Below are 26,669 nucleotides of genomic sequence, written 5' to 3'. Positions count from 1 at the left end.
CATGCTATCAGCATACTATGTCACAGTAGAATGTTAGTTTATCTGTAATATACTGTTTGGTGGTGAATTTGTAATAGTATGCCCTCACTCAGAAATGTCCCCTTAACCATTTGGATTATTAATTGTGATTCAGCTACTTACAGTACTATTATATAGAAAAGCAGTTGCATATTAATGACATATAAGAAAAAAATCTAACTGAATTTCTTGTTTCTGCCAACAAATACATCATGGTTTATAACCAGACTGATGAAATAACCTTTAGCTTCTAGTCATCAGTAATCTTGAATTACCCAATAGGAAAATGTACAGATCTCCCCTGTATCTTTTGCTTTATGGTAAGGCAGAGATGATTTCTCTGCAAGAATATTTAAAATTGAAATAATATGGCATTTTGAGAATAAGAGTTGTCTAATTTAATTTTCAAAGAGGATGTTTGTCACATTCAGTACAAGGGCTACAGATCATTTTTTAGTGTTAATGTTACAACATCAAATTGTTGATAAATAAGTATGGGAAAATTGCCTAAAGAGAGAAACAAACTACCTATAGAATAACTTCCTACCAATGAAATTACAGCACCTATAATTACTAAATATAAAATGAAAAGGCAATTTAGTTCCATATATTGCTCTTGTCAGTAAGCCAGCATGCCTATTTATGATGCAAATGAGAGAGTATTTACAGAGATTTCTTCAAACTGAAAACTATATTTTTTCTAAATTCTTTCCTGAAGATCTAGGATGCAAACTGTGGTATATTCATTGGTCTGATTATAGAGCAACTTCTATGAAAATTAAGTCCAACCACTAAACAAATGAAAGTAAAATTGAAAAATCATAGATAGTCTTTGATCAGAATTGTATTTTTCACAATGATACTTCAATGGGAGATGGTGACTAGATACTATTATATGAGAAATTTATTCTGAAATCTACCTTCCTGAAGGGATGTAGTTTCAGTATGTAAAGAGGAAAAGAAGAGACATAAAAATTCTTTATACATGTGTCCCTAAATTTATTCAAATGTGACTTGCTTCTTATTAAGAAAAAAAAAAGCAAAGAAAGAGAAAGAGAAAGGGAAAAAGCAAAAGAAAAGGAACTCACTAAGAAACAAAGACAATGCCACATAACAGTCACCATTGGGTTCTTGCCTTCCAAATATTCTCCCTAATTTCCTCACTTCCCTGATCTACTTCTAAAGTACTTCTGGTGGATAAAAGTGTGGTTGTCCCCTTCCTCCACACTTTGATTTATGATGGACACATTAAAAGGTAGGACATTAATTTGGAATACCATGTTCAGGAGCGGAATTTCACCTAAACCTCTACAGATCACTTTTTAGTTTTCATGTTATCACATCGAAGGGTCGATAAATAAGTTATGGGAAAATTAGAGGGGACCAATAACAAAACTAGTTTCCTAATATTTCAAAACAAATCACTTCCTATTTATCTAGCACTAGGCATCACCATGATTTACAGGATGTAGGGAAGATACAGCTCTATTCTGAATGGGAGAAAACAGTGAATAGCTCTTAGATCTATGGAGAATCAAAAACTGGTGGTCAGAGGCATACACAGGTAAAGGGCATTAGAAAGAAGCCACATTAGCAAAGCATAGTAAAAACTAAACCTGTAGATTAAAATTAATTTTGTTTTTATAATTGTGGAAATCAGACTATATTTATATTTGCTTTCTTTGCACTACAGTCAATAGCAAATGCCATACAAAATGGGTTAAACCGTAAGGAAAATGTATTATCTCCCATTACAAGTTCATGGTAAGGTGGTCATAGGGTTCTTCAGGTCAGCCTCTCAATACCATCATGGCAGTTATGGTTACTTCCAGCTGCCAATTCTACCATCCATAAAGCAGCAGCCTTCTCTCATGATCATAACATGGCTACAAATTGTTCCAGGTACTACATGCAAACAAAATCATCTAGCAGAAGAAGCATTGATACCTCTGTGTAACTTTTTTAAAGTTAGAAAAATGTTCCCACAAATTACCCAACAGACTTCCTCTTATATCACAACCTGCCCAAATAGGATCATATGTCCTTGCCTAAACCAGCCGTTGGCAAGAAGAATCAGATTACCATGATTGATACATAGACTAATAAGATTTACCCATGAGATGGGGATGAGGTGATATCCCTACAGCAGTAGTTGTCTGAAAAACATAGGTTTTTCTTAAATTATAAACAATAAATAGCTGTTAGGTAAGCAACTGATATCCAATTTTGTTCATTTTTATTTTATAAATTATGGGTACCATTTATTCATGTCTCATGTTCACAAGTTAATTCACTGGCATGCCATAGAAGGCAAAATTTGAGAAGGAGTAAAAAAAAATCACTCACTTTTTATACTTCATATCTGATATTTTTAGCACATAAACTCGATCTTCACGGCTTCCATACTCAGGTTTTCTGTGTTCTGCATTCAGTGGTGTTCTATGAGGCATGCTATCAGTGCAGTCTCTTATAATCATTTCTACGGCAGCATGTATCACATTGGATTTTAACCGTTCAGTGTTCATGGCTGTATCCCTATGCATTCAGATGCTGAGTGAACTACTTGAATGATTCAGAGAAACTGGTGTCATGTTGGGCATGGTGTAGGCACACAATTTATTCATTCAATCAAACTTTATCTACTCAGTTATTTGTGAGACAGAATTGCATGTGCTCTGGAACTCCCCTGTTTCAATTCAAATCGAGGCTCTACTACTTACTGGCTCTACTACTTACCTTTACAAATGTTTTCATCTATAATAGAGAGATAATAATATTGCCTGACTTGTGGGATTTATTTTGTGAGTATTAAATGAGCTTATATATTTAAAATACTTATAACAATGTCTGGCTGTTAGGGCTTAATAAGTGTTAGATATCTTTATTTATTAATATACTATTTTTTTCAGAAAGACTGCAGCATTTCCCGTCATCATATTTACCACAATCTGAACTGTATATAGACGATTTTAAAGCTTTGCTTCACTGTGTGACAAAACAATGACAGTATGAACACAGTTTGATAAAAAGAGGGCTTGATTTGCAAGCTTAGATTTTTGTTCAAGTGCCTGCAGCTCAGAAACAGCAAGAGCTCAGAGCTGAGTTTCAGAAAAGCATTGGAGAATGGAAATTCCAAATTATTTATCTGTAGCTTCTATTGAACACATTTTGAGAGCCAGTTATCTTGGTCTGACTCAACTATATTTCTTCAGTAATTGCCAAAAGTGTCTTTTCATCTTAGTATACAAAAGTCAAAGAGAAGTAACTTCAACTACTATTACGGACAAATGAGCATAGTTTCTGAATATTATATCCAATTGGTTAAGGAAAGATTTTGATTCCATCTCTAGATTTCATGTCTATGTTTCCTACCAGAGAAAGTAAAAATGAAGAAAGAAGTATTTTGACTCTTCCTATACCATTTTAAGATACAACAGAATATACTTGAAGTCTTTCTACTGCTTTCAAAAAGGCTATTCTGATATTCTTTCTTCATCATGACCCTGCTACCATTCTTAATAAAACCTTGGGAGGCCTTTAAAGACTTCAAAGGTTCTCCATTATTGACTGGCATTTTAAGAACAAATATGGTTTCTTAAATTTCAACATTGCATTAATAGTAGGAAATTTTCAGAGTTATATAAGATCTCTTATATTCTGTGTCATTAATTCAGAGCATGAGTTTTGTCTAGGATGTGTTTTGTTTCTTTCCATCTTTTATCCTCTTTAATAATGGTCTGAGAGGGAAAATAATGTAGCAATGAATAGTTTTCACTTGGCTGATGAATTCATTCTTGCTTTAGCCAGTTCTGAAATTAATGTTGATGATAATTGCTAAATATAATCGTTCTTGATCTTTGGGGAATTACAAACAAGGTTTGTTTGAAATAATACATCATTTGTAAACAAGCATGAATCTTATTTTCATTCTTTGTGAAATACGTATTTCGTATTTCATGGTTACACTCTAAGAAACAATTCATTACAAAATTCAGTATTATTTTATATACCACTAAGAAAAAATGTTGCAAATTAGAATGTCAAAATTGTCTCATATCACTTGCATTTTTATTTTGTTCTTATTGAAAGATCATTCAGATTTATCCACACCAATTTTATTTTGTGCCACCCTTGTGCACACAAAAGAGGAAAATTAAAGCAAAATGGATTGTTTGATGAGTTCCTAAAATTTCTAAATCTGTCCTCAACTCAAAGTTGACAATGCCCATCTTTTTTCACACACCATTATCTCCTGTGTCATTAAGGGTGCTGGGGTAAAGGATTTCTGTAAATATTGCTCTACTATTGCCTCTAAAACTCTTCCAGACTGTTTTACTCTCTTTATTCTGGTTTTGATGGTACATGCTGTCAGAAAAAGGATTCATACAACTAGCAGGATTCAGATCCCTTCCCTGGGTTGCCCTTCAATTATTTGTTGCCTAGGACATCAATGAAAATAACAACCACAATGAACATGCACAGCAAATGGCAGCTTCATCTGGCAGACAGCCATAGTAAGATGCAGCAGATTATAAGAAAAAAAAAATCCCCATTTCAGAGATGTGAAAAAATATATTGTGAAAGAATATATTCTGTCTAATGTTAGATCAATCACTCAGCTATTAGTCACCAATGGTATTTTTCCAAGTCTACAGTGATAGGATCTCCACACCACTCAATATTGTTAGTTCCATTAGTCATCCATGTACATCAGTTAGAAATGCAAAGCAAAGACTTAGTAACAGAATTTACCACTTCTGGATATTACCATTTCTGCACAGTTTCTTCAGAGAATTTCACAACTTAAATTCCAAAAGTAAGATTTTACTGACCTAGCTACCTTTTCCTACCATACAGTGTCTTTGGCCCTAGTCCAGTGGGCCCAAGTGAACTACCCTTAAATCAAGTACTGAAATCCCCGTGACTATAGCCACATGCCATCTACACATAGACTCATTCCCATCTTTATAGATTGGAAAGCACAAGTTTAACTATGCGTGAGCAACCACTGGGATTTATACCTGAAGTACATCTCTCACTCACCACTTACAAGGTCTGTCTCCACTCAGAGAATGCAAAGTTAAAAAAATAAATAAATATAGAGCCTGTGAACAAGTTTGGGAAGCTCAGAAATAAACCTGCAGGTAATGAGGTATGTTGATGTAGGTAGAACTTCATTATGTTTTTTAAACAATGAAAATTAGGATGGATGAAAATAACTAAATTCTTAGTATAACCAGTCTCCTTCCGCCTTTAAAGAAGATGGATTTTGAGAAAGTACTTTTGCGTGACTTGAGGGGACAGGTATGGGAGGGAATGAACTCTGGAGAATCTAGAAAACTAAATAGCTCTACATAAGAAAAAAGAGGAAAGAATTTAAACTAAAAATAGGAAATTGGGAAACTGTTAAGTCAGAGTTTTCCATCCTCTAGTAACAGGAGGAGCTAGTCACAAAAAAGTTTGACCCTGGTTTTTAATACAAACAAAATGCCTTTTACAGCATTGGCCATTTTGAGTATCTCACATCTGCATCTCTCTCTGCTCATCCCATTTGGACCCAAATGTCCTAATTCCAGGTCTTATTCACGCTTTTCCACATGCTTCTTGGAAATCGTTCCTGTTGCCACTTGTCAAACTGTGTTGATAAGGTAACTGTGAGTTTTCCACTGTGGGTGTCAGGAGATGCCGCTGTGGAACATGTCTGAGTTCCCATAATGGGAAGAAGAGGCAGCAATAGAAGCTCATGGGCTCTCCTCAGGTGTAAACTGGAGCCTGCTCTTCTTTTCTCTGACTCCACACAAAGCACAAAGTAGACACAAAGCACATAAGTAAACATGCATGATATAAGTCAAGTGCCTAGTACAGGATACATGAGACCTAACCAAATGTGATGATTGTTCTCCCCCTAAGAAAAACAGGAAGGGAGTGGGGAGGAGAAAAGAAAGAAGGATAGAAGAAGGAAGGGAGGGAGGGATATTGGAAGACTTTGAGAGTTCCTAAGAAAAAACAGAAACTGAAGGATTTTGATGAGAGAGAGGTGGAAAACCCATATGATTGTGAGAGGCTACAGAGAGACAGGTGGGAAGAGGGGAGAAAGAGGATATCTAGAACCTTCCATAACTGGGAACTTGAAAAGAGTCTGATGTTTAAAGGGGATTCTTAGGAAATGCGGCTGCTGAGCACAGAGTATTTCCTTTCCCGTGTTCTTCCAAAGACACCTTCGGCATAACAATCTATACAGCTCTTCAATGTCTGTAGTATGAGATTTGTGGGGATGGGGAAGAACATAGGATTCTGTTCTCAAAGTAATGCTAAGAGGACTCACTTAACATTGCATTTCCAAAAGCACTTTACTCCCTAGAAAACTTACTCTTAAGTGAAATCCTTCCTGAACTCTGAGAAGACTACCATGACTTGATAAATGGGTAAAATCTGGAGCTACCTGGACCTCTTTTGGAAAAAAAGAAAAGAACTCAGGTGCCTGTGTATTTTTAAGCTAGGCTACCTGCCATGCTTTCAGTTGCTCCAAGGTCTGAAAAACAGGCTTTTGTCTCCAGCCTTTTCATGGGACCTACCTCTGGAAGTCAGTCCTACTCCACCATAATGGAGCTATATAATCTCTTGCTTCCCTTAAGAGATTTTATCTGTTTGAACTGAGAGGATACATCTAAAGCCTGACATTCCAACGTCTGCAGACTTGTGGAACATTCTGATGTGCTGCTAGACTTCACTTATGGCCTAAGGATCCCTGGGCATAGATGGAATTTAAACGAATGTGTTCACAGTGCTTCATATATATTTTTTTCCCTCCAAAATTCTTTCAGTTGGGTGATATAGGTCAGATTCCCTGGGAACCTACTTGCAGTCTGAGGTAGTTTACTAGGGAATGTTTTCCATGTGAGAGACTGAAAGAGGCAGGTTTAGGTAAAGGGAGATGCTTATTGAACTGAAATAGGGTTAAGAAGGAGTTTCAGCTAACCCTACAGTGTTTAGTTCAGAGATGACCTAGACTGGGGCAAGGAGCTGAGCCTTCATACCATCACCCACCCCTCATTGCATGAGTGTTATCTTTGGGGAAGGGAGTTGAACTTGAGGCAGGGCAGCTCCTTTTGGTCAAGGGCAGTTCTTTTGGAGAAACTTCTGGGCCCGGAACTGTCAGCAGGCTGCTCTCCCTGAAACTGAGGGCAAAAACTGAGGCCCTCATTCCTGAAAGTGAGGGGTTTGGGATACGGGGACAGCAAGGATGCATGTGGCATCCACTTACAGTTTCCATCGACCACTATGACAAGCTGATGAAAGAAAATCACTACATCCTGCCCTCTACCTTAAAATACAATTGAACACATTCCACAAAATTTCCCAGACTGTTTTTAATAGCTACTCCAAGAGTTACTTTCAGTTTGGAGCTTTTGTGCATAGAATTCTTTTGTTTGAGTAAGAATATTTTTTTCAATATTTCTTTGACCTTCTCCTGATTGCTCTTTAATTTTGCATGCTATTATTATAAAATACAATACTTAAATAGAGGTAGAAACAGTGCTTTTTCTAGAAATCATTATGTTTATACATTAGAGTAGTCTATCTCACTATACAATCTGAGAAATCTATATCAATTTGTAGATCTAGAGATAGACATAATTAAAGTCCTAGTAGGAAGAATAAATATGAGGGGACAGTGGGGAGTTGTCATGGCAACAAAAATCTTGATTTTCCTCATTTTATACCACAAAAGTATTAACCTTTATGATGCCTTAACATTTTTTGTACATTGTATTCTAATCACTGACCGTTTTGTATACAATACTTGTTAAATATGTAGCTGCATTGTTCATACTTGAAATTTAGCTTCTTGATTACATTTTAAAGTATTTTTTTTAAATCTGGCATTGGTAAATTAAACCCATTCTGCAAGATCCAGTTTTCTCAAGATCAGAACAATGAATGCTAAAGACAGGAGTTTGTTTGTTTGTTTGTTTTTTGGCTTTTTGTAATTTAAAATTATTCAGGTTTATAATATATGGAAAATGTAACATGAGGGAAGTGGATATTCTACCATAAGGTTAACATTTTTAAATGTATCTTTCCAGCATCTTTTCTACAAAAGATTTTTTGTTGTTGTTTAGAAAAATGAAATATTCTATAAAGTCTCATAATTTGCACTTTTCATTTAACTCCCATGTGTTTTCAGATTGTAGATATTAATCTTTAGAGTAATTTTAATAGCATCATTTTCTAGATTACCATAATTAAGAAATCTCTCTGTTAGGTAATTTCTGGTACTTCTAATATTATAATTTTACTATAAATATCTCTATACTGAATAATTTGTACATCCAAGATTAACTCTTTATCAAGAATTCCTACAATAAGAATGAGCACTGTTAAAGATTTTGATCTTTTACTTTACTGTCTTTGGAGTTTTTACTAATTTCTCCTCCTCCTCAGTTATCCAGTTCCTTGTACTCTCACCTTCACTTTTGATCTTTCATTAGGCAAAATTTTAAATAAAGATATTAGTTATTTTAATCTTTAGTTTTTTGATAATTTTGTGAAATTAAACACTTTTACTAATTTTTGCTTTTTGTTTTTATAAAAAGAGGGAGGGGAATTTGTATTTCTTTGGAAATTGCTTAATCACATGCTTTCTGCTGAATTTACTTTTAGAAGAGAATGTATGTTTTCATCCAACAGTGGGGTTTTTTTGGTTTTTTTTTTTTTGGCATGTTTGAGAATGCTAAATTCCACTTTAACAAACCAAACATCTATACCTCTAAAATTATGTTATCTGTTTCCTATTAGTAAGGTGAAGTATATTTTCTATTTACTGGTAAATTGATTAAAATGAAAATTATAAATACTTCTTTAGTACCAATTTAATTGTTTGATAATACTTAAGTGGTATTATTAGAGTAGACCAACTGAAAGAACCTGGGATCTGTCAAAAATCTGTGAAGGACAGATCATTTGTCTGGAAAGTCACGTATCAGTCTTTTTCATAAATTAAGAATAAGTGGCTCAGTGGTAGAGCACTTGCCTAGCAAGTGCTAGGTTTGATTCTCAGTACTACATATACATAAATAAAATACAATGTCCATTTACAATTTTAAAACTATTTTTTTAAAAAAGGAATAAGTCACTTTTCAGGGCAATATGGTAATTGAAGTTACTATACTTAAATATTAATGACAGTATTTTGACATCTAGTAGGTACCTAATGACATCTTTAGTTATTAGCCCCATCAGTGCTATTGTAGCTTAAAAATGTTCATTCTGTCATGATTTTTCAAATTGTATGTTTGAAACCATTAGTGAATTATGAAACTAAGGAACACCATTTGGAGGTACAACTAAAATTTTTAGTAAAAAATAAAGTAAAATTGAATGTGTCAGGGTATTTTGCAATAGTGAATTTGTTTACATTAAATTTTTAATGTATTGTTCAGTATATAACATGCAGGCAGAGAGTGTTTACTAGATCACATTATAAAATGTAGTTCTTATTATGAGTTGTATTTAAAAGCTCCTTCAACAAAACTTGATATTATTAGATATTTATCTTATTGAGTACAATTCCCTTAATACTGCAAATCCCAATTCCAGTACTTACTACTATACAACTTCCAACCACATGCATAACCTCCCTATGCCTTAGTTTCCTCACCTATGAAATGGGTGATAATTAATTCTTTCATGGGGGTAGTATAAGGACTATGCTTTAATATTTCCAAGTTGCTCTACAAGTACTCAATGACTATTAGTTTAATTTTATCGAAACTTGAATAAAATATTTTTTCTGAATAATCAGGCAATCCTACATGCACTAACATATATAAAAGAAAATAAAATTGCCACCATAGTCAAAACTAGTTTTTCTATTCATAAAATGATGCTTCTTGATAAACACCTTATTTCCATAATATGAATTTTTAAGAACCACATAACTATTGTTAGCTTTATTATTTATGAGCAGTATTATCTATCTTATATTTCAACATACAAAACAATAAAAATATTGAACAACAATTAGTTTTCCTTTTTCGATATATTTGATCCTTAACTTCTTACCATATTTTTATACTTTATGAAAACATTTTTAATTTCACAGTGGTTTGCACTGGTAAGAGCCTTGTCTATATTTCTTATAATCGTTTCTTAATTTACAACAAATTAGAAATGTTAGGGATAATTGGATGGCAAGAGTTAAAAGTTTACTGCTTTTACTTCTATGTTCAATACCTTCCAAGGACACTTATGTCTACAAAGAATGTATTTGATAATCATAGAAACAATTATTTTGTTCTCTTAAAAAGATGAGTTAACTTCAAGCACATTTTCTAAAAGTTGACTCTACTAAGCAAAAGTGTTATTGTTTCTATAGCTCTATAATATTCCAAATACATGCAGAAATGTCTTATATTCCATAATATGTTGGAGTAATATGCAAAATTGATGTCACTATTGTATTTGGCTATATTTTCTTGACCTTCATTATTTCCTTTAAATTCTATAGGAAACCATAATTCCCCAAAGATCCTCAATAATTGTGTATAGATAAGAAATGAAATGAATCACAACTGGTGATTCTCAAGGCAGAGGAAGAAGTTCATTTTTTAATATATACATACTAATATTTCATACATGTATTTTTAATATATACATGCTAATATTTCATACATATATTTGGAATATTACAATTTTAGTGTGACTCATGAAATATAAAGTCATGACCTCATCAGTATCAATAATTTCATCCAAGTTGTACCAAGAGTACAGATGGGACTTCTAAGTTTTTCAGGGACACAGATTCCTAAGCTAAACAGGATCAGGAAAAGCTTTTGAGAAATGAAAAGTTTCCACACTTTGGGAAATTCTGGGCTGCTAAATGCTATTAAAGATGATTCATGGAGACATGGATGGGTGGATGCATGGATAAATGGATCAATGGAACAAATTTATATGACAAATACCTGCTGAGCTCTTTGCATAGATTATCTCATTTTATACTCAAAATCCTTAAGTAGTTGGCCTGATTATACTCATTTTTCCAAATGAAGAAAATGAAAGAAGAGATCTGGATTTGTATCCTTCTGATTCTATCCTTTAGGAATATATTACTAGCTAACAGTAAAAAACTAAAGGCTTAGAAAAAAGAACTAATCAATTATGGAATAAAAAATTGATTATCTTTGTATACATTAACCTAAGCCATGATCTTCTTCCAGGAGATCTAAAATCTCTGGATTTTAATTAAGACTTTAATAATGCCATCCACCTAAGATTATTCTATTTCAGTTATTCTTTCAGTAAATATGTAAGTATCCATAATTAATTCATAAAAGGTTTGCATTCTACAAAAATCCTTTATGTGTTTGCCTGTTACCTGCACTTCTTTGCAAATCAAAAGGTCTCTACCTGCCCATCACATTTCCTGTTGTGACTGTGAAGTTATTCCTGCCCTGACCTGTTTACATTTATCTATCTCTGCTCAAAGTCACGTCTCCTTTTTCATCAGCATGGCCCAAAATCACACAGTTAAATTTTAAAGCCCCAAATATTTTTGGTTTGCAGAATATGAGTTTATTTCTACTCCTTTAGAATACTTTTCATACATTTATATAACACCTCACATGTGCAATACTAAAAAAAAAGAAATGTGGAAAGGACAGGGTTCAGTTCTTCACATTTCAGAAGGGGGATAAATTAAGAAGTCAGGTCCTTGTCAGAATTAATTTAGCTAGTGAAGAGGACTAGAACTGATGTCTTCAGAATTCAAGACTAAGATATTTTCATTGCCTATCTTAGGATTGTTTTTTTAGTAGTTTGAAGATTAAACAAGCACTTAAAATAATTGAATAAATTAACTTAATAAAATAATTCAATGACATGATCAACCTAAATAAATTAAAATAATTACACAGACAAGTCATGTTTCATCATCAGTGTCTTGATAGTCAATGTAGCCAATCATGTCACATTTGCAGTGACCTAAAGAAATCACCCAGCAAGACAAGTGAATTCTTGATCAGAGTATTGCCTACAGTAAATGTAAAAAAAATGTTTTAAAAGACTGGGAAAAAAATTAATATCAATAAGTGAAATCAAGAACTAATTTCTGCATCATGTTCATGATATCTGAGACTCTCAATGTTATAATAGTGTTATTTATAACCATTTAAAAAGTCACTACCATTTTGAAAGTATGCTATGACTCATCACCCTTTCTAATACAAATATCTCTTTTTTCCTTTGAGAAGATACAATGTGTTTAGAGGGTAGAGTGTGCATATTGTCAACAATTGTTTCATACACATTTCACTAAGATACAGGTTAGAAGTTAAATCTACACATGGGCTGTATAAATAAATTACTAAGAGATTTGACAGTTTGCGTAGTATTGTTGGGAGAGAATGCCATTCACTAGCTGCATCTGGTCTTACCCTCTGGGAAAGAACTCTCCACTCTCTTGTGGTCCCATAAATATTTCATGCACCAACATAAAGTAATATGCTAATGACAGACTATTTAGCCGGTGAGCAGGTGGGACCTGTGATATTTTCATTTCGGATATACCTTTGATGTGGGGTCAGGTGAGCCATTTTGAATTGCTTTTTCTTTGCTTCCCTCCCCTCACAGTTTCTCTGAAACTAAAATGGTGAGCGAGAGTCATCATGAGGCCCTGGCAGCCCCGCCAGTCACTACGGTTGCGACTATTCTACCCAGTAATGCCACTGAGCCCGCCAGTCCTGGAGAGGGAAAAGAAGATGCCTTTTCTAAGCTGAAGGAGAAATTCATGAATGAGCTACATAAAATTCCACGTGAGTATCCCATACTATTATCAGAGTAAAAATAAAGGGTTGAAAATTAAAACCTTACTCATTGGTTAAGAAAGCAGAACTCTTAATATTTGAATGTTTAAGGTAGTATTCCAATCATATAATGGAATAATCTTACTATTCCATCTTTATTGTCTTTAACTATACTGTATCAATGACAATCCAGTGTGTTTTTAAAATCGGTATGTTGTGTTTAATGTCTTTTATGTCTATTTCTCTCAAGAATATGAATGTTGTGCTATAGGTTGTGCTATATATATTTTGGATTTGCATTCATGAAATTATTTCATTATAAAAACAATTCCTAAACTATAGCTAATATTCACTTTCTCAGTATTGCAAGTTTGGGTTTTTTCCCATTCTTTTTCAACATTTTAAAAATCTTTTGTCCAATTCTGAAATTTTTGTCATCATCAGGTAAAAGCAAAAATCTGAACATTAAATTTATCTGTATAAGTTTTACCACTAAATCCAATCAGTGGCATTTAATTTTCCTAATTTTATATTTTGTATTGACAGAGAAAATCTTCTTGTACAACATGTTTTGAAGTATATATATTGTGGATTGACCAAATCTGACTAACTGACCAAGTCTGACAAATGCATCAATTCACATACTTATCATCTTTGTGCAGAGAACACTTTGCATTCACTCAATACTTTTCAAGACAACAATATATTATTAACTACAGTCACCATATTGTAGGATATATCTCTTGAACTCACTCTCCCCATCTAACTGAAATTTTGTATCATTTGAACATCTCCCCAACCTACCTCTCAACATTCCCAGCCACAAGTAACCATGAGATCCAGTTCTTTTCATAGTTAAATTTTAACTGATACATAAAATTGTACATATGAATAGAGTAGTATGGAATGCTTTGATACATTTATACATTGTATAATGTCTAAATTGGGTTAACTTATCTGTCTCTTCAAACATCATTTCTTCATAAAAAAACACTCAAAATTTTTCATTCTAGCTTTTTGAAATGCAAAGTATATTGTCATTAAAAAGTCACTCTACTGTGCAACAGCCAGCCAAAACTTCTTGCTTCTATCTAACCATTGCTCAGTACCCATCAATCAACCTTTCACCATTTCTCCCTACCCCTACTCCACAGCCTCTGTATGAGGCTTCTCATTCAGATGTATAACCCCGCTTCTATGAGAAACTTCTGAGATTTCACATATAAGTGAGACCATTTGATGTTTGTTCTTTCTGTGTCTGACTAATGTCTCTTAACAAAATGTCCTCCAAGTTCATTCTTGTTATTTCAAATGGGAGGATTCTTCTTTTTATAGCTAAATAGTACTCTATTGTGTAAACATACCACATTTTCTTTGACCACTCATCCAATGATACAAAGTAAGGTTGATTCCATATCTTGGCTATGGGGACTAGTGTTGCAGTAAACATGGAAGTCCTGACATCTCCTCAGCATACTAATATAATTTCTTTTAAAAACCTAACTGGAATTTCTTATCTTGTGTCTTTTTGATAATAGGTGATATCTCCTTATGGTTTTATTTTACATTTCTTTGATAATTAGTGATGTTGAACATTTTTTCCATATACCTGTTTTCCATTTGTATGTCTTCTTCTGAGATATATCTATTCAGGTCCTTTGTCCTTTTTTAACTGAGTGGTTTGATTGCTATTCAGTTTGTTTATGTTCCTTGTATATTTTAGATATTAACCACTTATCAGATACATAGTTTGCATATATTTTTATCATTCTATATGTTATTTCCTCACTCTTTGATTTTTTTTCTGTGAAGAAGCTTTTTAGTTTGATAAAATCTCCTCTCTCCATTTTTGGTTTGTGGTGTTTTTTTGGGGGGGAGTGGGGTGCCTTTTTTTTTAAAGTTGCTTAGAGCCTCCCTAAATTGCAGAGGTGACCTTGAGCTTCTAATCCTCCTACCTTATTCTCCAGAGTAGATTGGATTACAGGGATGTGCCATCACACCCAGCTTCATTTTTGTCATGATTACTTGTGCTTTGAGGGTCAAAACCAGAAAGTCATGACCCAAACCAATGTAATGAAACTTTTCCCCTATGTTTTCTCCTAGTCATTTTATAGTTTGGGACCTTATATTTATGTCTTTAGTCCATTTTAGTTGATTTTTATATGGTGCAAGATAAGGGTCTAATTTCATTCTTCTGTATATTGATATTCAGATTTCTCAATACCACTTATTAAAGAGACTGCCTTTTCCCAATTATCAGGACCAATTTCCTTCATAAAAAGACCAAAAGGGAGTAAAGGAGGAAGCTATCAAAAAATCTAGAAAATAAGACAAAAGCACTTAGACAAACTTTTGCTTGGAATTATCAAGAAGTCTGAGGTGTCTTAAGTAGAATGAACAAGGTAGAGTGTGGCAGAAGTTGAATTTGTCTATAGCAAAAGCCATATCATGTGGGGCCTTGTGGAATATTTAAGGAACTTGGATTTTACCAAGTGAAATAAAATGCAGGGTTTTTTGAGCATTTTTGAGCAGAGGTATCCCCTGTTCTAACTTAGGCTTTTTAAAGATCATTCTTGCTCAAGTATTGAAAATGGCTTACATAGGGACAAAAGATAAAGCATGTTGTTGCAATAATTTAGATGAGAGATTTTTTTAAATTTTATAGGAGTATATTATAAGAATACTGAAAGACCAAATAAAAAATAAGAGGAATCAACTTCTTATCCCTCAGTCATTAGAGACATTCATTTCTCCATCCACTTTTAACAAGTTCAGGTTCATCTGAGACACACTCTTGACAGAGTTGTCAATAACTATCATCCTCTGCAGGAAGATCTATAATAGAGAAGGGTTGGAGATGGTCCATTAAATGAGCCCTACGGTGAGAAAAGCAAGATCTCAGTTCCCTTCTTTGCTCTGCTGCTGAGTTAATGGACTGATATATAAACTCTAGGTATTTCGAGGTTACAACAACCAGACGGAAGCCAAATGTATGTGTTATTGGTACAAACTCCCACTTATAGAATATTTTATTAAACTATCAGCTGTGATGGAAATGTGTTTTAGGGAAGCAGAGAAAGTAATGAATAATACCAAATCAAATGCATAACCTATCCTTCTTCAACACACTCTCCTCCTCTGGAAGAGTAAACAGTGAGGCACATGGCAAGACTGATAACCATGTGATGGAAATGTTCCCCATTTATCAGCACAACTTATCTACTCCTCTCCTTTAGGTCTTGCCCAGTGTCGGCTTCTTACTTGAGACTTCCCCAACTACACATTTAAAATTGTATCCCCATCCTTAAGAGCATGTCCTGTCTCTAGTCCTTGGTTTATTTCTTACTACGTTGCTTAGAACCACATTCTATGCTATGTGTTTTATTATTTGATTTAAAATCTTTCCAGATCCCTCCAAAAATAATGTAAATCCTATGATGGTGAGAGGGTGAGTCTGTTTCATACATAGTCCAGTTGCTGGGTGCTGGTGCCAAGTACACACAAGGCACTCAATATGAATTTGATGAATGGATGAATGAGTGAATGTCAATTTAACATATCCCAAACCATCCTTCTTAGACTTTGAGGCTTTAAGATTCTGAAAAATTAAAGCCTATTATTAAAATGTTATATTTCAAGCACTAAGGAAAACATCATTTCAGCACTAAACTATGTTGTCACATTGAAAAAGCAAAATGTTTCCATTTTATGATGGCAGCCCCTGCATCTCTTAGCCTTTTTAAACTTAGATCCAGCTACTATTTTTTTTCCTTCCTGTTTATCAGTACGAAAACCATCAGCTGGAAAAAAAATTGTACATGAAATTCTCTTTTCTTTTGTTACCTTAGCTAATCTTACCTCATTTTTTGCCAAGTCATTGCCCCATTCTTGTGTCCCTTTATTAGGTACTAGAAATCAGACCAGATAATAAGTCTCCCCCTCCGTAGAGATTTGCTTTTGACCAGCTACCTAACATACTAGAATACTAGAGGACCTGAGTAACACCTACAAAAAATATTATGTTGCTACCACTCTCCTTAATAGGATAGAAAAGAACAAGCAAAATACCTAAAATCGTATGGTGGTAGACTAAATAGGTGTTAGAAAACCATATCATAAATACAGTCATGCAGTTTTAATAAAAGATTGTAACAGTACATATTTTACACTTTCATTTTAATCCATCACAATTTTTACTGCCTGTGTAATTGAAATTTCTAATGGGATTTGTATACAAGGAACAACACTAAGCAAAAATAAAGCATATCCCTAAAATCAAATTCCTTTAGGAGCATATGTTATATAAAGGTTATCACTTTTGGCTTGGCATAATATAGTGTGACACTAATGACAGGTAACAAATTAGAATATTAATCGATTTTGGTCTCTGAACTAAATCATGGCTATCTGGCAGATGTGTTTTTTGCAAAATTGATAGCAAACAGCTTTAGTCTGTCACTTGAAATTCCCACTTGTAAGAAGAGAGGTGTCACAATGGCAAGGAGTGTGCATGTCATTAGTTAGGTAATCTGCACAGTCCAGCGTGGAATATATTCAAACCAAATTGCCTGATGATATCATCCATAACACCACAGAGCTTAAAAAAAATTAAAAGGAAAGGAAATGGTAATGCTAAGCATTTTTATCTTTGAATTCATTCTGCACACTGTTATCTAAATGAAGCAGACAAGGTTTGGGAGAATGTTTCTTTATTTTGCAACTTTGATTTTAATATGACTGGGGCCATGGTTGGTTTGTAAAGCATGAACTCATGTCATCCAAATAGCTGTGATTAAGGTTTTGATATTCATGAGCTTCTTGTGCACCTTTCCTTAAGCACAGCAGAAAGCCAAATAGCCAAATCCTGACTCTTGGTCCAGAATAAGAGCAAGTGGACTAGGATCGTTGTGTAATTCATGTAGAAAGTTTTGGGACAGACAGATTGATACAGGAATTAAAAGCACAAGCTCTGAGTGCATTCTGCATGAGTTCAAATCCTAGCTCCCCTTCACAGTAGCTATCTGGCCTTGGGCATATTAATTCATCCTCCGTGTATCCCTTTCCTCCTGTATAAAATGGGGGTGAAAGTCTTGCCCCATCTTAGGATCATTGTATAAAAGTATCAATGTATATGAAGTGCTTAGCAGATGCCTAACAGAGTAAGCATTCTTTAGATGTTAGTGATTATTGAACTCAAGCTATCATTTTAACAAGTCTACTTCTATTTGAGAAAAGCCCTGTCTTCAGGTCAGTCACCCCAACTGAGAAAATTCCAGAAACTTTGCCATCCAGTATGTGTGCCTTGCCTTCTTTAAGCCCACTGCAGTGACACCCGTGCTAGGAAAGGTGACTTTCCTCTTGGTGTTTCCTCACCCTATCATCTCCCATTTTCCTTTTCTTTCCTTCTTTAATTTCTCTATCTTGCTCCCTCACTCCCTTTAGCCCACATGTGTGCTCATGGTTCATGGTTCATAGATCAGAAAGTGCCCAGAAAATTACCTACACAGCAGGTGCTGAAGAAATAAAATTTCCTTCCCTCATGCTCTAAAACTTTCTTCCCTTGACCTCCCTTCACTGATCAAACTATCATTCTATCCTCCTCTTTCACAGCTCCACCAAAACTGATAAAAATATATATCCTGGTCCTGACATCTATTTCTTCATCTCCCATTAGTGATACAATGTCCTCTGCTCTTATTTCCATCCTTCACATTCTAAAATTGTTTTCCCTAATGTCACAGGGAATTTACTGATACATGATTTTGAGGGTTGCTATCATTCTTCATTTGGTTAGATATTTCTGCATCATTATCACTATTAGCCCCCACTATTAGCTTAGTAATGTATGTGAGTTTTCCAAGTAAATTGCATATAGTACAGGTTGTAGGTGCAGAGTGTGGTCAGGAAAATTTTCCAGTTTTATGATTAAGCCATAAGAGAATATTATGCAGGCTACACATCACCACAACCATCACTTCCTACAACCAAGACTGGAAGCCACTGGTCTTCCTTGTGCCCATTTGGAGGTAAAGGTTGACATTTGCTATTCATCTTTTGATAATTGTTTTAAATGACTAAATATATGGAACACAAGTTTAATACAGTTCAGAGTTTGTCATGGCATTATCTGGCTTAAAAAGCAGAAGTTATTTACTTTGTTTCTTATAGTTCTATTAGTGTCCTCATTCAGATAGATTGTCATGTTAATAACTGATTACTCACTGAGCAGTAATAGATTTTTATTTCATTGTGTAAATAAACTATTTGTCTACAACTCAGCATCACCTGTAATCTGTGACTCACTTATCCCACTTCAGAAATAGCTCTTCTTACAATGTGTGAAATTATTCATTGTTAACCTCTACTACATAGAAATGTCTATAAGAAAAAGGTACATTTCTGACAAAGCATTATTCTCAGAGCAAGTGCTTTGCAATATTAAGTGACTTCATCAGCACAACGCTGAAGGAATCTTTTTGGGATGAGACACTTAGAGATAGGAGTTGTAATTCATCACACCTCAATATAGTGATTCATGCTTCCATTCAATAAACATGTATTTTATTTCAACCTAGCTTATTTCATCATCTTATTTAACTCTTTATTTTAGTTTAAATCTCATTAAAATATAGGAAATATACTTATGGATGTGAATATTCTGTGTGTGCATGTGGAATAACCATTAAAAATTTAATCCTGGGGCAGACAGGTCCACTTCCCTTAAAGCAGTGGTTTTTAGCAAAGTTGGCACTGCCCCCTACAGGAGATAGTGGGTATTTATTGGGCCATTTTTAGAACTCTAAAAAGTAAACATGGGGACAGCTCCTGGCATTTAGAGGGCATGTGCCCAGGAGCCGATTCATCTGTAACTTTGAGGACAACCTCATACAGTAAATAATTGTTCTGGATTCTACACAAATTTCAAAATCCCTATAGGACATACATATAAAAGGAAATGTTTTATATGTATCTGAACCTGGAACTATTTTACATACAAATGTTTAGTATTTTTTCATGTCTCTCATATGTACTAAATACTCTACCTTTTATTACAATATCCACATAAGTGCTAATCTTTGATTTGCTTCTGATGTGTAAAAAAAACTTGATTGTCTCATTTCTCTAAATGCAAACATCCTTTTTGAAGTTGCAAGCATTTTATTACTTCATTGTCTGCCAATGAAGTTGTACCTGGAGGATTTTTGTGCTGAAATACAAATGACCTTATTAAAAGTTACTATATTTTTATTTCTCCTTTATATTATATGGAGCAACATATTGATATTAATTATATATGTAGTTATGTGGTATTATGTATTATTTTCCTTCTGAGACAGTAGAAAGAATATTAGGAAATATTTGTTATAAACTGGAACATTGTGTATAACACTGATTTTACACAAGTGTGCAAAGTAACTCTATCGACATCAAGGTAAAAACCTAACAGAAGTACATACTACTGATGGTGCATTTCAGGAAGTTTGTTTATATGTATCCTTGTGGTTTTGCTCTAGGAATCCTATTATGCAAACAATTCCCCTAAGAAATTCATGCCTTTAAAAAGAACTAGTGTTGAGGGATTTTATAAACTTCCAAAGCATAGGTACTATGGAGTGATGGGAAACACATAAAGCCACCAAGTGAATTAAGATCCCAGCTAAGTTGCAAAACCTTATTTAGCTACATTCTATTAGCATTTCAAAGATATTAAGTAAACATGCCCAAGGAAAATAAGGGATGTTAATAATATTTTGTACATATATTTAAAATATCTCAGGAAAAACCTTGCTGAAATTGCTTTAAAAATATACATGTATATTTTAAAATAGCTCCAAAAGTCTTTCCTTATCACATAACAGTTATGTTGAAAGGAAAAAAAAAAATTGTCACTCAACAAAACCCGACCACAAAAGCAAATCTATCAAGAAAACAGCAGAATGAGAAAAACTGGGCAACTGCTGTTTTTTTTCCTCCCTCTAATGACTATGTAGATCTTTTATATTACATTGCTGACCTTTCAGCTTTGTGCCAGTTTCCTCTTAAATTGAATAAAGAATTTAGGAGCAGAAACCAGAGGAAAATTATGTGATGTACCATTCTATTTTTAGCACTAGCCTTTATTTTTCTTCGTTTTGATTTTCATTCATGAGAATCCCATAATAAAAGGATTTAAACTTTCCTATCTTCTGAGTCCATATGCCTCTCTGCCTGTCTTTTGAGTGAACTTGGATAACTTTGAAGTAAAGATTAAGAAAATATTGGCCCATTTAAAGATTTCCCCACCAGGCAACACTTACATTGAAATTGCTGCCCTGGAGAAATTTGAAAAACACTTTCAGCCCTCCTTTTCGCTCTTCATTTTCTACCTGTTTTTCACACGTCCAAGTCGAAGGAAGAAAACAAGGAAAGGGAGCGGGGGAGAGGCAATAATAGATTACAAATAATAGAAATATATTTAATGGCTGATAGACATGTCATTATTTGAACATAGAACTATAGAAAAGAACCGTGACCTCCCGGTAATAAACTGTAGTTGACAGAGCCACACTGGCCAATGCCTTGAAAATAAAATTTTATTAAAATCATTTCATTTCATAAGGATTTGGGTCAACAGTAAATAAACTGTGGAAGTGGATTAAAAACACTGCCGTCATAACCATATTCTCTAAATTCTTTGGTGTGCTTCAGTAGTCCAAGTTCATTAGCACTTGGCCTATAATGCTGTGCTAATCACTCAGAGACTCTGTCCCCATGTGGCTGAGTAGCCCAGGTCAGGTGAGCACTGTTGGCTCCCGTGAGAGCTGTGTAGCAAGGTGGTCTATAGCAAGGTCTGTCTGGGTTCAAAATCCTGGGTTTGCTATTATTAGTGTGTGACCTTGAGCAAATCATTTAATCTCCATGTAAAATAAGAATAATAAGAGTACTATTTTCTGCTGGGAAGGTGTGAGTAATGAAGTATCAATATACATAAAGGGCTGAAACCAATTTCTAGAATATAGTATTGGCCATATTCCAAGTGCCTAAGCCTCTACTGCCTGTTGACATAGCATGTTTATGTGTGCCAGCCTGTGAATGCCAGGCTCCAGAACCAAGTCAGAGAACACCAGCTCTACATGTCCGGGGCCTCAGTGGCATTGCCGACTCCATTTTTTCAGTCGGAAGGACTTCTAAATTAAAACACCTTAGCAAGTCATTGACAGCTTTATAGGATGTATTTGGAGACAGCTCTTGCCTGTGTTTCAGCCTTTTCTCCAGCTCTCTGCCCTTGCAGATTGACTCCAGCAGGACAGAAACCTCATTTCATATGAATTCATATCCATAGAGCTTCCTGATTCCAGACCTTCCTATAGACTGTCTTCTGTGCCTCAAAGTCCCAGCTAGTCACTGCTTGTCTTCCTGGCTACTCCTCCATACCCTTCTAAACTCTACTCCTGGTTCAAGATCTCCCTGTCACCTCTTCCAACCTCCTCATCTACTAGTAATCAGCACCAGCAATTATCCCTATGCACCAAGTTTTTTGGGGTTTTTTTGGGTTTTTTTGCATATACTTGCAAATTTTTACTTTATATTGTACTTACCTGTTTGTGTTTGTGTCTCTTAACCTATGCAATCTACTTGGGGCTGGGGACTCTTGTCATCTCTGTTGTGTCCGGTTTCAGCATAAAATCTGACTCAATAGTAGGCAGAATCATTCTCCTTTACCTCAAAGGAGTCTGATAATCCTATTGAGTTACTGAGAAAAGGACTTCCAACAGGGTGAAACAGGACATGATAATCAAATTCTGGACCCAAGATAAACACCTTTCCACCCTATTTTTCTTTGTCCTTGATCGCACCACACTCTACAGCTCAGCATTTTCTTTTTCTCTCTCTCCTTTTACTTTTATCTTCCTTTCCTGAACCTTTTTATTTTCCTTTAACATTGTCATCTTCTGTCCTGTTTTCTATCCTCTTTGCCTGCACTGATTAAAAACGTTCCTTGTTTGTTTTATTCTCTTGGGCCGGGTGACATCCCTGTTGGATTCAGAAACAAGATGCAAGCAGTCATCAAATTGGTCCTCTGGGTAAATGGTTCTCCTCCCAAGCATTTATATTCAAGTGGAAATCTAGGATACAGTTCTAGTTTCAACTTTTCATTTTAAAAATAATGTTTCGGAATGCCCAGGAAACAAGATAAGCTCCTTTTATATGACAACTGCTATGTAACAGCCTAATTTCCTTTGCTTTCACTAAGAGAATTTGGAAGACGACTGGAAATGTTGTTACAGTGGCTTTTCTTGCCACTGACATCCCTGTTGGATTCAGAAACAAGATGCAAGCAGTCATCAAATTGGTCCTCTGGGTAAATGGTTCTCCTCCCAAGCATTTATATTCAAGTGGAAATCTAGGATACAGTTCTAGTTTCAACTTTTCATTTTAAAAATAATGTTTCGGAATGCCCAGGAAACAAGATAAGCTCCTTTTATATGACAACTGCTATGTAACAGCCTAATTTCCTTTGCTTTCACTAAGAGAATTTGGAAGACGACTGGAAATGTTGTTACAGTGGCTTTTCTTGCAATGGGCACCTTTGTGAGGTTTGCCTTGGTGAGTACCTGTCTATAGGAACTTTGTGAGTTTCCCTGTCTCACCCTATGAGGCACACAAAGCCCAGCCTTTGAGTCTTTCAGCTGCTGTTGTTGATGATAACTCCACAAGAGTAGATGCCATTTGAAGTGGTGCTTCAATGTGGCCTTGCCTGCCATCTTCGGCCCACACTGATTGGAACTATTCCACGTCACCATCACCTAACCTTTCCACGGCTGCTGTCATCCATCCACCTTACTTTCCAGATCTGCTAATGTGGCTCTAATGCAATTTAACTGGCTGCCTTCCAGGTCCTCATCAGTAGCAAATCTGTTTTGCTATTTTGCATTAAGTAGTCTTAAGCTATAATGCCAGTGGTACTGATTGAAAGCCAGGTACTTCCGTAAGGGTTTGAGTTTAATAATCTTTCTCAAATTTGAGCACTTCAGATTTCACTGGGACTTCAGTTATAGGAAAACATATAGGTAGTTCCTCACTGTTCTGCTGCTTCTGTCTCCTTTTGGAGATAGGTGAAGCTTTGTATCTATCTGGATGACTTGATCTGGCCATTCACTCAGACCAGGAGAGAGAGTTGGACACACATGTACAGGCACACGATGCCATGTACCTTACCCTTCTGATGAACTATTCTCTAATTCTCTTTTTTTCTTTCTGAGAACACTCTCTCTTTCTTCCTGCTGCCTCAAAATGCCTCTAGGTAATACACTCCAAAGATCATCCTCCAGCATTCTTCTACCTCTGTGATTTCTTCATCATTTCAGGACTTTCAATGCCATCTTATAGCTTAGATGTCTCTTAAATTCCTCACTTCTCTTAACTTTACTAAAGAACAGTTTACATACAATAAGTTGCACCCATTGCACATACAAAGTTCTGTGCATCTGAAATATATATGCATTGAAATTGTCATACCACAAAATTGCCTCTAGATCCTTTCCAGCAAATTCTGTTCCACCATCTCTAGCTTTAGACAGTAGTTGATCTGTTTGTCTTCTGTCACTGTCAACTAGTTATAATTTTTCAGTGTCTCACTAAAATGAAATCATGTTGTCTTTTGTGTCTGATTTCTTTTACTTAATATGATGTTTTTGAGATTCATCCATGTCCTTGCATAGATAAGTAGTCCTTTTCTTTTTATACTGGAAGTAATATTCCATTGCATGGATTTTCACTGTTTTCTTAACCATGTATGTGTTGACAGACATTTTGAGTGTTTTCAGTTTGGGACTCTGAAGAATAAATGTGCTATACATAGAATTGTGCAAATCTTTGAGTGGAGCATATGTCTGTTTTTGTTTCTCTTAGGAAATACCTAGGTATGGAATTGCTTGGTAGTATACTAACTATTTTACTTGCAATTGTCAGTCTTTTTCATTTTAGTTATTTCACTGGTTGTATAGAGTAGGTTCTTGTGATGAAAATGTACAATTACATGGTAACTCAAAATGGATTGTAGAATGAAATGTAAACATTAAGACTGTAAAACTTCTAGAAGAAAATATAGAAGATAATTTCATGACCTTGATTTGAGCAAAGATTGTCTTAAAAAATAAACCAAAAGTTTTAGCCATAAAAGGAAAACTTCATAAGTCAGACTTTTTCAAAGGTAAAGACTTCTGCTTCCCTAAGTATATCATAAATATGAAAGAAAAAGAAAAGTCAATGCAAAGAAAAGTCATGGACTGGGAGGGAACATCCAAAATACATATATCTGCCAAAGTTGTTTCCAGAATATTTTTTTTCAAAATTTTCTTTTTTCATTTAATTGATTTTATTTTTTTAAATACATGACAGTGGAATGCATTACAATTCTTATTATACATACAGAGCACAATTTTCATATCTTTGTATATAAAGTATGCTCATGCCAATTCATCTTTGGGGATTTTTTTGCATTACTATTTTTATTACACATATATACCACAATTTTTCATATCTCTGGTTGTATACAATGTGTATTCACACCAATTTATGTCTTCATACATGTACTTTGGATAATGATGTCCATCACATTCCACCATCCTTACTAATCCCCTGCCTCCTCCCTTCCCCTCCCACCCCTCTGCCCTATCTAAAGTTCATCTATTCCTCCTATGCTCCCCCTCCCTACCCCACTATGAGTCAGCCTCCTTATATCAGAGAAAACATTCAGCATTTGTTTTTTTTGTTTGTTTGTTTGTTTGTTTGTTTTGTTTGTTTGTTTTTGGATTGGCTAACTTCACTTAGCATTATCTTCTCCAACGCCATCCATTTACCTGCAAATGCCATGATTTTATTCTCTCTTATTGCTGAGTAAAATTCCATTGTGTATATATGCCGCTTTTTTTATCCATTCATCCATTGAAGGGCATCTAGGTTGGCTCCACAGTTTAGCTATTGTGAATTGTGCTGCTATAAACATTGTTGTGGCTGTGTCCCTATAGTATGCTGTTTTTAAATCCTTTGGGTATAGTCTGAGAGAGGGATAGCTGGGTCAAATGGTGGTTCCATTCCCAGATTTCCAAGAAATCTCCATACTGCTTTCCATATTGGCTGCACCAATTTGCAGTCCCACCAGCAATGTATGAGTGTACCTTTTTCCCCACATCCTCACCAACACTTATTGTTGTTTGTCAACATAATAGCTGCTATTCTGACCGGAGTGAGATGATATCTTAGAATAGTTTTGATTTGCATTTCTCTGATTGCTAGAGATGATGAGCATTTTTTCATATATTTGTTGATTGATTCTATATCATCTTCTGAAAAGTGTCTGTACAGGTCCTTGGCCCATTTGTTGATTGGGTTATTTGTTTTTTTCAGTGCTTAGTTTTTTGAATTCTTTATATACCCTAGAGATTAGTGCTCATATATTTTTTTTAAAAAAACTTTTTCTACCCAATACAAAAATGAACAAAAGATTTGAATCGACAATGAATGGATGATAGGTTCATGAAAAATTGCTCAATATTCTTTATTAGTAGAAAAATGCAAAATAAAATAATGAAATGATTTTTTAAAGTTCTCTTTTAGATCCATTCATCTGTATATCCCCTTAGCAATTAGAAGTCAGTATATCCAAAATGAATAACATTTTTCTCCAGAAGAACACACATATTTGTGTACCTTTTACCTTGAAATTCAAAACCTTTGTATCACTGATTCTTGACGCTTTGTGTCTCCATTGTCCTACAGTTAATAATTCATATTTCCTGTTCTCTCTCTTTCTCCTTTTCCACTATTATTACTCTGGTTTGGGCTCTCATGTATACTACAATT

The 26,669-nt window shown here is 34.7% G+C and overlaps 1 protein-coding gene across 3 annotated transcripts in view; it reads left to right on the top strand.

The window, feature by feature from the left end:
* Window positions 1-26,669, top strand: part of Syt1 (synaptotagmin 1) — a 507,557-nt gene that overhangs the window by 296,552 nt on the left and 184,336 nt on the right. For all 3 annotated transcript variants that reach the window (XM_046465103.2, XM_046465102.2, XM_058585775.1), the window contains one exon: window positions 12,652-12,833. In XM_046465103.2, coding sequence (XP_046321059.1) covers window positions 12,668-12,833 — 166 coding nt within the window. In that variant the 5' untranslated portion in view covers window positions 12,652-12,667. The remainder of the gene's footprint in view (window positions 1-12,651; window positions 12,834-26,669) is intronic.

Source organism: Marmota monax, unplaced genomic scaffold (genome assembly GCF_021218885.2).
Source record: "Marmota monax isolate L192 unplaced genomic scaffold, Marmota_monax_Labrador192_F-V1.1 WCK01_AAM20220418_F8-fsc00146, whole genome shotgun sequence".
In the NCBI taxonomy this organism is placed as follows: domain Eukaryota; kingdom Metazoa; phylum Chordata; class Mammalia; order Rodentia; family Sciuridae; genus Marmota; species Marmota monax.
The sequence above is the reverse complement of the archived record's forward strand: the minus strand, read 5'-3'. Positions and strand labels throughout refer to the sequence as shown.